This window comes from Lupinus angustifolius, chromosome LG03 (genome assembly GCF_001865875.1).
Source record: "Lupinus angustifolius cultivar Tanjil chromosome LG03, LupAngTanjil_v1.0, whole genome shotgun sequence".
Classification (NCBI taxonomy): domain Eukaryota; kingdom Viridiplantae; phylum Streptophyta; class Magnoliopsida; order Fabales; family Fabaceae; genus Lupinus; species Lupinus angustifolius.
Genome location: NC_032011.1, coordinates 26769531 through 26787061, shown reverse-complemented (window position 1 = coordinate 26787061; position 17531 = coordinate 26769531). Strand labels below are relative to the sequence as shown.

Here is a 17531-nt window from a genome sequence, read left to right as displayed (position 1 = left end):
CTTTAATGATGTCTATATGATGAAGTGCCATATGGAGGTGGTTTTCTGCTTCTTGGAGGTTAAACTCTTAATTGTTGTTGATTCCGATGCGATATTCTCCCTCTACCACGTGTCACCAGTTGTGGCTCCTCCTCATCCTCATCATCTTCATCTTTATCAACATCCTCAACCACAACTTTGTCAAAAAATGTTTAGAGACAGTATAGTAGGACGATAATATTATTGAGAATCATATGCCGACAATGGAGTATTTGAAGTAGCAGCAAATATTAATGATAGTGAGATTTGAGAACTTGATGACAAATATGTGGATGAATAATTAAAATTTCCGGAGCCATACGATTGTTGTTGTTGAGGAGTAAAAGAAGTATGTGCTTGAGAATCAGTATCTGCTTGAGTTCGTTGCGGAGACTCAGTTTCCGACATATGATAATGATGAGCAGGAGGAGCTTCATCAATGTGGGTAGAGTATGAATAGAGGTATAGTTGCCAATGCTTCCATCATTTCACGACCCCAGATGAGAAGACGTCACATAAAGATTGTGTAGGATTTACTAAAGAAGTTGGAGGATGATTCTGATCACAAATTATTTTTTAAAATGTATACTGAAAAAGAATTAGACAAAATTAGGAGTAAATAATATAATTAAATACAAAGTTTAATTTATAAAAAAATATTACCATTTCATCAAAGTGTGCTCCATCTCGAGATATATGTCTTCTAGTTCTTTTCAAGTACCACTACATATATTCAGAGTAGTGGTTCAAAGGGATGGTATTAGCGATCAAACCATCGACCACATAGTTTCCCCTATTATTCCATATTTGAATCTAGCGATGATGCTTATGTGATCCGTCACGATCAGTTTTGACACGTAAGTCAACTTTATGAAGTTTTTCACAATTCACTAGATCTTGCGGAATTGGTTGATCAAAACCAAATTGCCTCATAACCTGGTCAGTAACATGCAATTCCACAATTGCGAAACAAATTAGTAGTATACATGATCGACTTATCTCAGAGAGGTTTGGCAAGAAAGGCAAATGCAGTAAGTAATATGGCATCCACTCAAACCGGTAGAAATGTTACTAAAAAGTTAATATAAAAAATATACAAACATAATCAATGTTTGTATAGATAATAATAACTATTTGAAGTAATATACAAACATAATGTAAATACTAATAACCTAATATACAAAGAGTCTATTTAAAGTAATATACAAACAATATACTTGATCCACACATATACAATCAAACATTACACGTATGATATTAACAGCGTGTCTACATATGTTGGTGGTGATCAAATATCGTGACAACCTATTATTAATCATTGCTAGTTAGTAAATATATTTCAATAAATATTTTTAATTAATCATTTACATATAATAATAAAATAAATATATATCTTTTGATCAATGAAAAATAAGATGTAGTTGTGTCGTGCAGTCTTCATACAAGATTTTGAATGCGGTAAAATGTCCATGATTGAAGGAGTAATAGACATCCTCCAATATCTTTTTATCACTAATTATTGTTACACGACATAGTCCTCAATAAAGACAAGCTAATACAGCTGAGCCCCAACTATATTGGAATGTTTCTGTTAAGTCCTCAAGCAAGGGCGGATACATAAGGTGGACTCGGTTACCTGATGTAATCGGCATGAGAAATCCTCCGATAATTCTCAAAATAAATGTTCTAGCATTCTCAGGGAGATTAGGAAATGTCCTCTCAAGCCAAGTGAGTTTCACCATTTGCCCCATTAATTCATTACCTATTAGGACAACACCAAACAACCGAAGGCAAAGAATGTCAAGTTGGTAAGCTACATCCTCAAGAGTAACGGTGGCCTTTCCACATGGAAAGTGGAAAGTATGTGTTTTCGACCTCCATCTCTCGATCAATGCTAATAGTATATGATTTTTGATTTCTACTACTCCTAGTGTCAACAAGTCACCAAAAGCAGTGTTGCGGATAACTTGCAACACTGGCTCAGAAGGTACCAATTGCCAGAAACAAGATATAAGTCGGAAAGTACATTTAATGTCATTCCAAACATTGTTTGATATATGATCATTTTGCATTGTTAGTAGAGAAGTAATTGGCCTGGATAAAGGTGTTAAGTGTGAAGATGGGAAGAAAGTGTGAGGATAAACAAATATGCAACTTGGAGATTTATAATGATTGTCAGTGAGTGAAATGTATACTCACATATAGAGATTTAGAGTGATTATGAGTCAGTTAGTGAAAGAGATGTACATTCAGGATGTATGTGAGTATGTGTGAGATGTATGTTAGTGATCAATTTTTTTAATAATAACATAATAGTCGGCTACCCTTTGGCCGATTTTGTTCAACAAATTTTTAAAATAATTGGCAACCCTTTGACCGATTTTCATGGCTAAAAATTACACTGCACTTATCCATTTCATTCACGTCTCAATGGGATAATTTTATTCATTATTTTTGGTCAATGAATCTATGCTTTTTACTGCATTTACAATGTCATTCACTCACTTGTTCAGAAATCTCTGTCACTTGTTCACATGGCTTTGAAGGAGTTTCAATGACTTTGAATGTTTTGAAACAAAATATACATTGAAATAAAACAAACCAAGCAGCCCCTTGAATGTATTGAATCACTTTGAATGTATGGTCATTCGCTCAAGGAATTTCTGCACTACTTTGCATTGTCATTCACTCACTATTTCCCTGCATGCATTGTCATTCACTCTTTCTTTGCATTCACTTTTTCTTTCTCTGCATTCACTCTTTCACATGTATCACTTTGACCACACACACAATCATTAATTTCATTCATTGATGCATTCATGCATCCACTTGTAAATTGTAAAAGAACAACTCCCAAGTTTCTTTCGTCTCTCCTTCAACAATAGCAAATGCAACTGGAAATACACGTCTGTTTCCATTTTGTAAACTTGCTATTAGCAATGTTCCAGTAGATTTCCCAGTCAAAAATATCCCATCCACTTGTAGGATTGGTTTACCATATGCAAACCCTAACACATGGTTTGAAAGCCCAAAATATTCTATCCAAAATGATTTCACGCCTTTCTACATGTGACTGTATAACCAAAACGACTAACAACTTCCTTCACTAGTGCCTTAACTGATATACTCGACTCTGCAGATACCAAATTAATAACAAGGTCTGAAATGAATGACGAATTTAATTTACAGTGATGTTGGGAAACTAATATAGATACACAAGTGTGTGTTCCACTAATTTTTCTAATATCTCAATAATCGTGCTTAACGGTATCAGAAGCGTGAATTCGTCTCTCACATCTTGCACCAAAATGTTTACATTTGCCAACATATCTATCCAGTCTAGACTCTGCAACAACATAGTCGAACGAATTTTTGATATGAAATTCTCTAATTGCATTTATTATGGCTTCTTTAGATCAAATTGCATGTCAATAAACAAATCATTATCATTAATATCCGTTCAACCAGTTGTATGTCTAAAATCACGACCAGCTTCAAAATTTGAGTTAAAGAAAAATAATGATGGAATAATATATGTCATACTACTAGATGAATCATCATCAAACTGAACCTCCTCATCATCACTACACATTTCAATCTCCTCTTCATTACTAAATCGTTAACAATATATCTCACAATGGCCATCTACATTTAACAATTAATAACATTAAAACAATAATTTGTAACGATTAACTATTATAAACCAAGAAGAATGAGATAAAATGTAGTAATTGAATGATATACTAACATCTAAAATAGGTGAGTGAAACCTCGTTTGAAAGAAACATCAGTCTCTTAGAGAGTAGAGAAATGTTTGTGTAAAGATAGTAAGTTTGTGGGTGTATATATAGGGTTAGGGCTTGCCGAAAAAATTCAAACAAATAATATATATAAAACTCCTATGTTGTTGCCGATTCTTAAGGAATATTTTTAAAAAACCTACGTAAAAATCCTATAGTGTAGCCGATTATAGTAGGAAACATAAAAAAAATAATGAAAATAAACTCCCCCATAGTCGATTTAGGAGGAGAGAGAAAAAAAATAAAAAAATTACATACTCCCTCCCTATTTTTTTTATATGAAATACTCCCCCTCATTGGCAATTTTGGGGAAGTAGGAATTAGAAAATAACACTCATTGTGAGCAGCTGAGTTATATAAGAAAGAAAACAAAAAATAAATAAATCGGCAGTTACATAATCGATTCTAATAAAACTATACTACTTTTGTAATTTTTTAAAAATGTACACCAAAACCGTAATTTTTTTGTCAAGGTGCACTGTTAAACAACCTTTAATATCCCCAATCTAATATTTCCATCAACACAATTAGTATATTCATTGTTGGCCACTATACACTCACATCAGTTAATATTACAAACAAATAGTACAAATTATAGTATTCCAATATACATAATGATTGAAGCACCAACCCACAATTAGCAATGCCTCAGAGTTAAAGAACTTCTTCATGAGCAATAATTCCTGGGTGGAAAGAACATTGCCTATGATTAGTTTTGGAACCTATACAAGATGCCCCCAACTACTTTCCCACAGCATTTTGGAACCTATAATTCCTGATTGGAACTGGTTTACATGTTAGAAGTTCTCCACTGATTCCAGATAATCTTTCAATCAGTATTTTGGTGATAGCTTTTATGATTATATTTGAGTTGCTAATATGTTTGCAAAAGTAGTGCTATATGAATTGCTTCCTTTACATTGTTCCTTAGATATCAACAGTATTTACCCTCTTCATTACAGCCAGTAGAGGTTCCCCTATAGTTAACATTGCAGATCACTCAGTCAGAAGGATCATCAAAAAAGATAAAGGAAAGTTAAAACTTCAAAAGTATTTGATATTTCAGAAAATAATAAGAACTCAAAATTTAGCTCATTGGATTTTAATCATGACCAGTAAGATGGAAAAACAGCCATGTAGTCAGTTATTCATATTAGAAAAAGATTCGGCTGAGGAATCTTGATAGAAGGAAGATTCAAGAACAAGAGTAGAATCAAGTAGAAGTTAAAAAAGTATCTATTTAGAAATTCTTGGTACTTGTTCATTTAACCATCCCTCTTTGAAATAAATCAATGTCAAAGGCAGAAAGAACATCATACCTCATACTTGGCTTCTAGGCTTTTGGCCACCGGGTCGGGGAATGGTGAAGACAGCTATGAGTCCACCAACAAGGCCTGCAACAGCTCCTACAGCAAAGGCTGGAGAGTTTCCTCCACCAAATAGCTGATCCCATGGTCCACTTCCCAGGGACACAATCATCTATGTCAAACATGATAAACATATAATTCAGTAGCTCAAAAATACAAATGATGCAGACTTAAAGATCCATTCTTACAAAGTTTTTGCTTACAGGAGATAAGTCATCATTAGCTTAGAGCTATAAAATAATTCATAAATGCTATTACTTGCAAGTAATTTCATAATTTAGGTATACTATCTCTATTGAAATCTGTCAGTGAATCTCTAGAAATATGATATTCCGGAGAAAACAAAAATGCAAATCAAAGTTTCATAAAATCTGCATGACTGTATAAAATAGCCCATCCTGCAATGCCAATATCTCAATGCCTTTCTTTGTCTCCAAAAAAATATCCATTTTCAGACCTTGGTGGATCAGGAAAAGTTAATATTATTTAAGTTGAATTAGTTATGGCTTCTTTAGATCAAATTGCATGTCAATAAACAAATCATTATCATTAATATCCGTTCAACCAGTTGTATGTCTAAAATCACGACCAGCTTCAAAATTTGAGTTAAAGAAAAATAATGATGGAATAATATATGTCATACTACTAGATGAATCATCATCAAACTGAACCTCCTCATCATCACTACACATTTCAATCTCCTCTTCATTACTAAATCGTTAACAATATATCTCACAATGGCCATCTACATTTAACAATTAATAACATTAAAACAATAATTTGTAACGATTAACTATTATAAACCAAGAAGAATGAGATAAAATGTAGTAATTGAATGATATACTAACATCTAAAATAGGTGAGTGAAACCTCGTTTGAAAGAAACATCAGTCTCTTAGAGAGTAGAGAAATGTTTGTGTAAAGATAGTAAGTTTGTGGGTGTATATATAGGGTTAGGGCTTGCCGAAAAAATTCAAACAAATAATATATATAAAACTCCTATGTTGTTGCCGATTCTTAAGGAATATTTTTAAAAAACCTACGTAAAAATCCTATAGTGTAGCCGATTATAGTAGGAAACATAAAAAAAATAATGAAAATAAACTCCCCCATAGTCGATTTAGGAGGAGAGAGAAAAAAAATAAAAAAATTACATACTCCCTCCCTATTTTTTTTATATGAAATACTCCCCCTCATTGGCAATTTTGGGGAAGTAGGAATTAGAAAATAACACTCATTGTGAGCAGCTGAGTTATATAAGAAAGAAAACAAAAAATAAATAAATCGGCAGTTACATAATCGATTCTAATAAAACTATACTACTTTTGTAATTTTTTAAAAATGTACACCAAAACCGTAATTTTTTTGTCAAGGTGCACTGTTAAACAACCTTTAATATCCCCAATCTAATATTTCCATCAACACAATTAGTATATTCATTGTTGGCCACTATACACTCACATCAGTTAATATTACAAACAAATAGTACAAATTATAGTATTCCAATATACATAATGATTGAAGCACCAACCCACAATTAGCAATGCCTCAGAGTTAAAGAACTTCTTCATGAGCAATAATTCCTGGGTGGAAAGAACATTGCCTATGATTAGTTTTGGAACCTATACAAGATGCCCCCAACTACTTTCCCACAGCATTTTGGAACCTATAATTCCTGATTGGAACTGGTTTACATGTTAGAAGTTCTCCACTGATTCCAGATAATCTTTCAATCAGTATTTTGGTGATAGCTTTTATGATTATATTTGAGTTGCTAATATGTTTGCAAAAGTAGTGCTATATGAATTGCTTCCTTTACATTGTTCCTTAGATATCAACAGTATTTACCCTCTTCATTACAGCCAGTAGAGGTTCCCCTATAGTTAACATTGCAGATCACTCAGTCAGAAGGATCATCAAAAAAGATAAAGGAAAGTTAAAACTTCAAAAGTATTTGATATTTCAGAAAATAATAAGAACTCAAAATTTAGCTCATTGGATTTTAATCATGACCAGTAAGATGGAAAAACAGCCATGTAGTCAGTTATTCATATTAGAAAAAGATTCGGCTGAGGAATCTTGATAGAAGGAAGATTCAAGAACAAGAGTAGAATCAAGTAGAAGTTAAAAAAGTATCTATTTAGAAATTCTTGGTACTTGTTCATTTAACCATCCCTCTTTGAAATAAATCAATGTCAAAGGCAGAAAGAACATCATACCTCATACTTGGCTTCTAGGCTTTTGGCCACCGGGTCGGGGAATGGTGAAGACAGCTATGAGTCCACCAACAAGGCCTGCAACAGCTCCTACAGCAAAGGCTGGAGAGTTTCCTCCACCAAATAGCTGATCCCATGGTCCACTTCCCAGGGACACAATCATCTATGTCAAACATGATAAACATATAATTCAGTAGCTCAAAAATACAAATGATGCAGACTTAAAGATCCATTCTTACAAAGTTTTTGCTTACAGGAGATAAGTCATCATTAGCTTAGAGCTATAAAATAATTCATAAATGCTATTACTTGCAAGTAATTTCATAATTTAGGTATACTATCTCTATTGAAATCTGTCAGTGAATCTCTAGAAATATGATATTCCGGAGAAAACAAAAATGCAAATCAAAGTTTCATAAAATCTGCATGACTGTATAAAATAGCCCATCCTGCAATGCCAATATCTCAATGCCTTTCTTTGTCTCCAAAAAAATATCCATTTTCAGACCTTGGTGGATCAGGAAAAGTTAATATTATTTAAGTTGAATTAGTTCAAATTAACATTTACTTGGAATGAAAAACAATTCAATCCAATTTCAATAGCATCTCACAACCCCCATTCCTAACAAATTATAATTCAATTGTAACTGCAAATAAAAGAAGCAATACCTGTGGGATCACTATTGCTAGATTTAGGACTCCCATTGATAATCCTGTAAGTACAGCAATTAATATAAATACTTATATGTTACATATCCAAAAAAGAATGAAGAAATCATGAATTCTGCAAACCTTGGCCTAGTCCCAGTGACTGAATATGTGTGGAAATTAAGGCATATGGAACACTGTAAGTGATCTGAAACATTTAACCAATAAGTCAGATTAAATTAAATGTGGGAATCTCAAATACTATTTATATTTCAACTCAAACACAATTGAGGGGGCACTTCCAAATTTTCATTTGCTAAACATCATGATGATCAAATTAAAAGATATAACAAAATATACCAGGCTGAGTTAAGGAGATTGTGCAACCAGGATTTCAACTGAGATTTTTAAAAAGCATAATACAAGAACAACAGAACATGAATGTTTATTGTAAGAAAAAAACAGGGAACAGAAATGGTCAGATTTTTTTTGTACTACCAAGGGTATCCCCTCTAATCTCTTTCGGGGTGCATGGCTGGCCCTCCCAACAAGTGTCGCTCCCAAGAATCGATCCCTTGACCTTTTGGTCATCCTGAGAATCTAGCGGGATCTTATACCATTAAACCAACACTTTGATAGAAAGGGTCAGTTTGAGATAAGGAGATTGTGCATCAAAGATCAAGTCAATTAAGACACCTCAATTGTAAGGAGCACTGATATGTTTTGTAAAAAAATTCAAGGAATATAATTTGCAGAGAGAAAGGTGCCTTCAAAATAACCAAATAAAAATGAACAATGTGATTTTTAGCAGTAGATAAAACAACTTACAGCTAGTGGAAAGCCAAGGATGGTAAAGATTAACAATGCTGCGAACACGATCCCGAATGGGGGTAGATCTGTGCCTAAATAGCCAATGTTACTTGCTACATAGGTTACTACAAGCATTCCAACAAAGCAAATGGCCATTATGATATTTGAGATTCCCCACACAAACCCAGGCCCCCTATTCCTGCAAAGCCTCTCCATGGACAATGATGTTATTCCAAGAACAACCGAATTAAGCAATAAGCCAAGAGCTCCAATTCTAACTCCACTATCATAATTAGGGCCTTCATTCGGCTCGCCGCCATAAATTTCTCGGCCCATCCAGTCAGTGTCAAAGAGAAGAAATGGAAACCATCCAATCCATGTTAGTGCAGTAACAGATAGTATTGTCCATACAGGGGCCGAAAAATATCTGAATGTTCCGAATAGCTCCCACATGAAAGCCTCTTCCGTGCTACCCGACTCCCCTGCTGTTTCTCCATCATGAGTAGCCCCAGTTGAACTTAGGGGCACTTCATGAGCTGCCATGATGCTGATATAGGTGGTGACCGCAATCAAACCAATGTCGAGAAAGAAAGCCGACTTGAGATTTGCACAACTAATATTGCATGCTGAGGTAAGTGTGAAAGGAAAGACCTTGTACCAACCACTGTATGCTCCAGTTGCATAGCCAAGAATGTTACCAATAGCCATAAACAGGGAGAAATAAGCATTTGCAACACGAGTCCTCCGATGATCCTTGCCTAACATTCCAAGAAGAAGAAAACAAAAAAGTGAAGGGTGTTAATGTATTGTATGCTTTCTCAGTGTATCATTTCTATTTTCTTAAGAATTACGATTGACATAAAGCATTACTCTAAATGTGTCTTTTTGTTTGATGAGCCCTTGAAATGTAATAATAGGCTATTATGGTTAAATTGCCAATTCAATAGTATTTGGATTTCCCCTTGACATGTTACTTCAATAGTAATTAATCTAGATAATAAGTTAATAACCATTTTGATTTTGGTGCTAAATTGAGTATATAGTGTACTTATATTTATGGAATAAAAATCAGTTTATGACAAAAACAAACATTACATTAACATCAAAGGAGTAAAGTGCATATTCAAGCAAGAAGAAAGTGGTGACACTTAAATGTGAAGCAAGCTCATATACTTTGCAATTAAGTTACTATTCTAAGTCCAAGTTCATTAACAATCCACATCTTTTACTAACATTAGTTTCTCTGTATGTATCGAACGATATCTTAAAACTTATAATTGGTAACTGAAATAGAAATTTACCGGTGAGATCACCAAGCAAAGCTCTACAAGGACCTTGAGTCACATTATTCGCCACATCCAAAATCCAAAACCCGAACACGAAAACCGCGACAGCCCAAGGCCGATGATTGACCGTATCCCCAAACCACCAGCCGACATCAGCAGCATGACCAATAACAAGAACGGAGAAAATAATAAACACAGCTCCGCCTAATATAAACGGTCTCCGGCGACCGAAGCGACTAGTACACCGATCACTAAGAAGCCCCACCAACGGCTGAATAAAAAGCCCAGACAGGGGCCCACATAACCATATAATACTAGCCCACGCGTGCGGAATCCCGAGCTGTTGAACGTAGGGAGTTAGAAGAGAAAGTTGTAGGGCCCACCCGAACTGAATGCCACCGGCTACCGAAGAAACCTTGAGTAACTGTGTGAGTGGGACCCTTTCGGTTCGAGACCGGAGTTGGCGTTTAGAGTGAGGGGTAGTTTGGGTAATAGTCATTAGAAAAAGAGAGGGAGCATTGGGGGTGAGGGTTCCCAATTCTGAGGTAGTTGAGTGTGTAGGTTAGTTATTCAAATGTGTGTGTGTTTTTGTGTGAGCGACCGTTTCCTTAGGGCGTTGCACAAGACTAGGGTGAGAGAGAGGTCACACTTTCTGCATGTCATTCTGTTATGTGTCATGTCATTCTGTTATTATTGTTATTGTTCACATCAGTAACAATAAAACATGTTTTTAATGATGTAAGATACTATATAAGATATGAAATAGGAGACAATAGATCTTTTAATATAAATGTATAATAATTTTATCATTTAGATATAATGATATAATATTTTTACCTTTTAATATAAGTGTAAAAATAATAATTTGTCTCTCAATTATTTTTCCAACTTTATGATTCAATCATTAAAAAAACCATGACATCCTCTAGAATCCATACACCAATAAATCTAAAAGGCGTAATTAGAATATGTTGTCCCAAACAATTTATCAAATATTGTCCTACAACAATGGATCTATGTCATATTCATTAAAAAATAAACATTTATTATTTTTTTGTGTTTTTATTTTACTGTTATTATTAGTGTGGTACAAGATTAAATATACTGTTTGAACAATATATTCCTTTTCTGCTAATATATTAGTATGGTTTGAAAAAAGTTGACTCAACCTAATGATTTTTTTTCTTCTAAAACTAAAATTGATTCTAGGATTGAAAGAGATGTTCATTTCCTGATTAAAATGTTAGTTTGGTCACTAATAATAATGTTATTGGTCAGATTTGGTCATTGAAAGGTATGATTTTTTCCCTCTAAATTTGAACATTATCAATCAGCTTTGTCCATGATAAAATATTTATGACATTCTAAGAGTGACAGAATTAATAGACAATGTGGAACATGATGGACAAAATTGATATTTTATAATTTCAAAATATCAAATTGATGGAGGAGATAAACCCAAATAGTAGATTGACATTTTATCTATATTTTTTTGTCAAATTCTATAAAAAAATTAAGGATTTTAAATTATCGATAACAGGAATAAAACTTTATAAATCTCTAAAGTTGATTACTAAAAAGGTAGGAAAAATGAGAAAATTAAATGAAGAGAATCTCTCATTTTTCGTCATAGTGGCTTGGACGATAAAGACAAAACATACTTATTCCTTGATGAATGTTATCCCAGAATAGGGTAACAATATCCAAACTTACCACTAATCCTATAAGATACGTTTGATTGCAAATAAAAACCAAATGTTTATTATATGATAATAAAGTTTTTAGTATTTACTAGTAAAATTAAAAAAAAAATATTTATCATAATTCATCATTTTATTGATGAGACAAGATAACTTATATCCTAATATAAAAAAAAAAAAATAGTATTCTCAAAACATGTTTATCAAGTAATCTAACACAATGTTCAAACGTATGATATTCATATAATTAATATATTGCTACTCTTTTCACATCTAATAATTAGAGTGTAATATCTATGCACTATAAATATTTATATATAGTTAATGTATCATCCACCATTTATTTGTATTATTTTTATCCAAAAGTCAATGGTACTTGAAAATGAATCTAAATAATATTGTGATAATGTAAAAAACTCTTATGTTCTCAGTAAATACATTTCCCCCTAATATGTATGTATTATTAATGTAAAATTTCTACACTATATCATTTACCATGAATATATGTTGTTTACATCATTCAAAAAACAATGACTATTAAGACACTAATGATGCTAAAAAAACAAAATGGTGGTGCACAAAGTATTTTATGTTATTTTTATAGTAATTAATGTTGTTGTCAATGTTTTGTGGTGGGGTGTAACATCTCATTCAAGTCACAACAGAACATAAAATAAAACAGCTTGTATATGTCTGTCATACATGAATATTGGAACAAGGCGGCTATCGATTTATTGTTACCAGCACATTTATGAGTTATTTAACAATTAATTAATCAATTAGTTATACTCATCTACTTTCTATCTTCCTTTAAATGTAGCTATCTATCGATTTAATAGGTATATATGTACAATGTAATTGTTTTTTATACGGTCAGCAAATTATCTACCATTGATTTATAATCACTATTGACTTTCAAACAAAAGTAATACAAATCAACGATGAATGATATATTGACAGTGTAAAAACTTTACACTATCAGTGTACATATTTTAAACTCTGTGTACATATTCATATAAGTTTTTCTCATTCCAGAAAATATAGGGCACACAAAATTAATCGCTTGATAGATTTTGGATAACAAATGAAGATTATCATAGTCTATAGAAAAATTCAATTAAACACATTTGTTGTTATAAAAGGCTGAGGTACAAGAAATACTTTGATTTGTGTCGTGTAATGATTTATCTGGGTGATGCAAAGTTTAGCTAAAATAAAGTATATGTAAAGTGAACTCATGCATAAAATTCTATTTAACAAATGTGTCAAAATCCTTACATAGATGCTTTATGGGAGCTTTCCTTTTATATCGAAAATGAGAGGCTTTGGTAAGTGATTTTACTAATGAAGGTACACAATTAAGAATCATGAAAGTGATGAGAATGATACTTTGGAAAATTATGACAAATTTCACAATTTGATGATGTTAAGCTTGACGCTTTGGAGGATGATATTATATATGGATATTGTGATAAAAACAATGATGAAAACAAAGCATGTGAAAATTATTGGTGAAAATGTAACTTCTAAACTTTAAATATACTTTGAGAATATAAGATTATATTCCTCTACATAGTTTAAATGTTTAGAAGAGAAATGGTTTGGGAAATGTCTCGGTAACTTTAGGTATAACTTGAAGGAAGGAATCCTCTAGTATCGGAGAGTCCAGTGTTGGATAAGATTATGGCACATGTCAAATTTTTTTCTAACGATTATGATTTCATAATATTTTTAAATAAAAAAAATTTAAAAAAAAATTAGCCACATATTCTAGTAATGACCTCTCCGTTATTTGAGAGGAGTTAAACTCAACTTCAAGACTTTCAAAATCATTAAAAGCTTAACCCTTGAAGCACCTCGTGTCGGGCTAGGCTCCTCTCCAATATTAGAGAGTCCAATACTAACCCCATATTTCAACATGTGATATTTATAAATATTTAATGGTTCATATTTTTCTTATTTTTAAATTAAAAAATGATAAAATTATGTGTCCCTTACTTTTCAGTATTGAGAGGAGCCCAATTCCTCCATTTCATGGGAAGAGACAAATAAATAGTGCAAGTAAACTAATTTTGTGACTTGTTATTAGTCTCTTGCAAGTTTTGAGCTTCATCATTGTCTATTATTTTGATCTAATCCTTTTAAGGGTACCTTATTGTTATATAAACAATTAAAATATATATGAAAATATATAACAAAAACAATTAAAATTCATATTATTTTAATGTATAAAGTAATATAGTTTTCCATTATAATCAATGCAAAATTTATTAACTTTCTTAACTAATATAAAAAAAGGATTTACTAACATAACTAAAATTGTTTTCAGGAAGGATTATATTAGTATTGAATATTCAAATATTTAGACCAAAATCACATATTTCAGTCTACTCACATAACTTTATTTCAAGGGTATTTCAGTCAATTTCTGTTATTTTTTAAATATTTATTATGTTTTCTCATTCCTCATATATCACCTCACCCATTAATTGCTAAGATCATCTATTAAAGTGATATTTACTTTCTCCTTCTACTAGAAAAATAGAACCATGAGAAGTGAGTGAATATCGACATAATTATTCATAAGAAATAATATTTGTCCAATTTCTGTAACTCCATGATATTAATGAAAAGGTAGTAAGTATCATCTCTATTACTGATGAGAGAAGTACTATTTTTACGCTAATTTTAAAGATAAAAATATTATTATAAGTATGAATAAAATGATATAATTGTTATTTCATTTAGCTTTTTAGCTTATTTTGTACCATATTTTCCTCTCAGTTAATGAAGATGAGTCTGATTCTAACATAGGAAAAGAGAAAATAAAGTAAATATTTTTTTAAATAAAAATGAAGTTGTTAGGACAAAGTAAAATATGAGCTTTGGGTCAAAATATTTGACTATAGAATACTGCGAACATGATCAATCATGAAAACATGTTTATAAGTATTAACAAATCTCAACATATTAAATAGCATTTATAAATGATAGTTGGGTCTAGGAACATTTGTAGTGGCAACATACCCAATTAGGGATGGAGATCACTTATCTCATTGGGTGTCTCATTTGGTGTCCCTATCCGATCATAAAACCTCCAACCAATCACTTTTACCATTTTAGACATTATCACACACACAAAAAAAACCTCTCCCTCTCTCTAAAATCCTAGAGAGAGAAACAATAAAGCAACAAACAAGGCTTTTTGCAGCAACAATGGATACCGATGATGATGACATGATGCTTGTTGTTCTTCCCTCCTCTTCTTCTTGCAATGACATTTTTACCCTTCACCCCAAAGAGTTATCCTTTCTATTCAAAGACCTTTAGATTGAAAGCATCACACTACAATGTAGCTACCTCACCCTTTTCTTCACTGCTTCCAAAATGGTAGACAGGGATGGAGCCAGGCATAATATATTATATATATATATATATATTAACTTTTCTTACAATAGCACATTATTCTCATATTAATCATTCATATATATATATATATATGGTCTTACAATAGCGCATTGGTGATATATATATATATATATAAGTGAAAAAAAGTGATAAGGATTTATCATATTTTAGTTCTTATGTATAAATTTTGTTTCTTTCTCTATTGGGTTTTCATCAAAATCTGCTGCTGCTGCAACAACACCTTTTTTGTTGTAAGGGTCATTTTTCTGTTTTTAGCTTTATTTTTTTCTTTTTCTTACTTGAGATTGAAAGGAAGAAAGAGGAGCATACAGATTGAGCATTGATCATGGACACTAAAATGGCAAGAAGAGTAAGAAGAAAGTGCATTGAGGATTTTCATGATTTGTTGAGTTTCAAATGTATGTATCCTTAAAGTTGTACTTTTTTTCATTACTAATCATCACAATGAGTCAGTGACCATGTATGTATGTTTTTTTATTAGTTTTTTTAATACAATGAATTGTTTTATTAGTTCCTTGTTCTTTTTGTAATATTATTTTCTGGTGTTTTTTTGTACTGTGCATGTTCCTGCATTAATGTGTACAATGTTGTTTTTCTTTGGGGTATAGAAAAGCACTATTTTTATTTATTTATAGCATTTGTTTGGATCCAATAAGAGGATTTCTGTGATTTCAAGAGGGCCCTTCTGGTCAAACGATTCTGTTGAGGTGATTTCTGACCAAGTGAAAAAATCACTGTTTCTATGTTGGAAATATTGTGCTGGAATATGGAAGAGGAAAAAGAAATGATTTTGATCAAATGTGGTCCAAGAATAATGCCAGTAAATATTTTGGGATAAAAAATCTTTGTTACTTTTTCCAACCTCTATGCTTCACTGATGCAGTTGCAGCATTGCTTGACTCTGGTGTATTTTTTCACTCATTTCTGATCTAATTTCCTATTCTTTAATAGTTCTCTTCATTATGGATGCATTTGATATAGTCCTATATTCTCCATACTCTAAATCCTTCCACTCTTGTATTGAAGCAAGTATTTGCTTCCTGTGGTAGTTTTTCTGTTTTAGCATTGTGACTTGACTTTGACATATTTTCAATTACTTGAATTGATATTACCTCTTGTTCCTATAATAAAAGGTGTCTTCTCGTTAATGTTCTATTTCAAAATCAATAGACAATGAGAGGAGTAGTTCAACAAATATTTAAACCTTTCTCGACATTCTATTATCATCGTTTTTCTTGATTGAAATGTTTCTCCTCATGTTAGTCCTTTCTGTGTATCTTAGGTGAGTTTGGTTGTGGGTTGTTTTTAAGTTAGGCATGGAAGCAACTATTTCAATGGTAGTCTTCACACTTATTACTTTGAAACTTTCTACTATGATCAAAATACTTTGACTCTCTTTGATATTCATCATAGATTAACAGCCATCATTTTACATGCTGTTGAGTGATCCTTCCATTCTCCTAACTCACCTTGTTTATAAAAGTTTGAGTGCATTTTCCAACAGTGTTTGCAGATCCCTCATTAGGCATTAATTCCTAAATTAGGAGGTTAGTCTGGCTATATTTCATTAGGATCTGCATTTTCTAACACTATAGGCTTCAAATCGCGGAAACAATATCTGCTTGTGTGCACGTCGCTCTCACTTAGTGGGGTTTGAGATTGATATAGAGACAATTTGTAGAATTTGAACTTGTGACCTCATGGTCACTAAACAACAACTTTACTGTTGCGCCAAACTCACCCTCTTGTCACTTTTTTAGGCATTAAATATAATTCTCCAGAACCAAAGGGGAGAGGAGATTAATTTGTTATTTTGTATGCTTATGTTTGTTGTGTGCTAAATGTTTCTCACCAAAATATAGTTCCAAAACTTTCCACACATCACTTGAAAAATCCATCACATTCATGATAGACTAATTTGCTGTGTTATTCACCAACTATCCAGTCTGTGTGGTACATGAAGGAAATCTAGTACTTCCAATTTTCTCTATGATTCCATTACCTTGAACCATGACTATTTAACCAAAGAAAGCATATGATATTTGATCCCTCTCACTTGCCAATTATAGTTTAAATCTTATGTTACTTCTCCACTACCTTATTACATTAAAACTTTGCACCTTTCCTCAAACATTTACATGCATGTGAACAAATGTACTATTCTAATCTGACCTCTATATAATTAATAGTTTTCTCCACATGAAAATCTATTATGCTCCATGTGTGAATTTTATTCATGGCATAGTATTATGTTATG

General features: G+C 32.3%; 1 protein-coding gene and 1 long non-coding RNA gene across 3 annotated transcripts; both read right to left on the bottom strand.

The window, feature by feature from the left end:
- LOC109344241 lies at window positions 4366-5350 on the bottom strand. Its single transcript, XR_002107303.1, has 2 exons — window positions 5138-5350; window positions 4366-4795 (listed from the first exon to the last, which is right to left on the bottom strand). It is a non-coding gene; the product is annotated as an uncharacterized LOC109344241 (long non-coding RNA).
- Window positions 6633-10697, bottom strand: LOC109344240 (sucrose transport protein SUC4-like). 2 transcript variants are annotated; one of them, XM_019582917.1, is made up of 6 exons: window positions 10161-10697; window positions 8878-9617; window positions 8194-8257; window positions 8071-8114; window positions 7405-7564; window positions 6633-7062 (listed from the first exon to the last, which is right to left on the bottom strand). In XM_019582917.1, the coding sequence occupies exons 1-5, from the start codon at window positions 10642-10644 to the stop codon at window positions 7406-7408; spliced, it is 1491 nt and encodes a 496-aa protein (XP_019438462.1). In that variant the 5' UTR covers window positions 10645-10697; the 3' UTR covers window positions 6633-7062; window position 7405. The 2 variants fall into 2 exon arrangements, with proteins under 2 accessions (XP_019438462.1, XP_019438463.1); XM_019582918.1 differs by having other exon boundaries at window positions 6633-7036.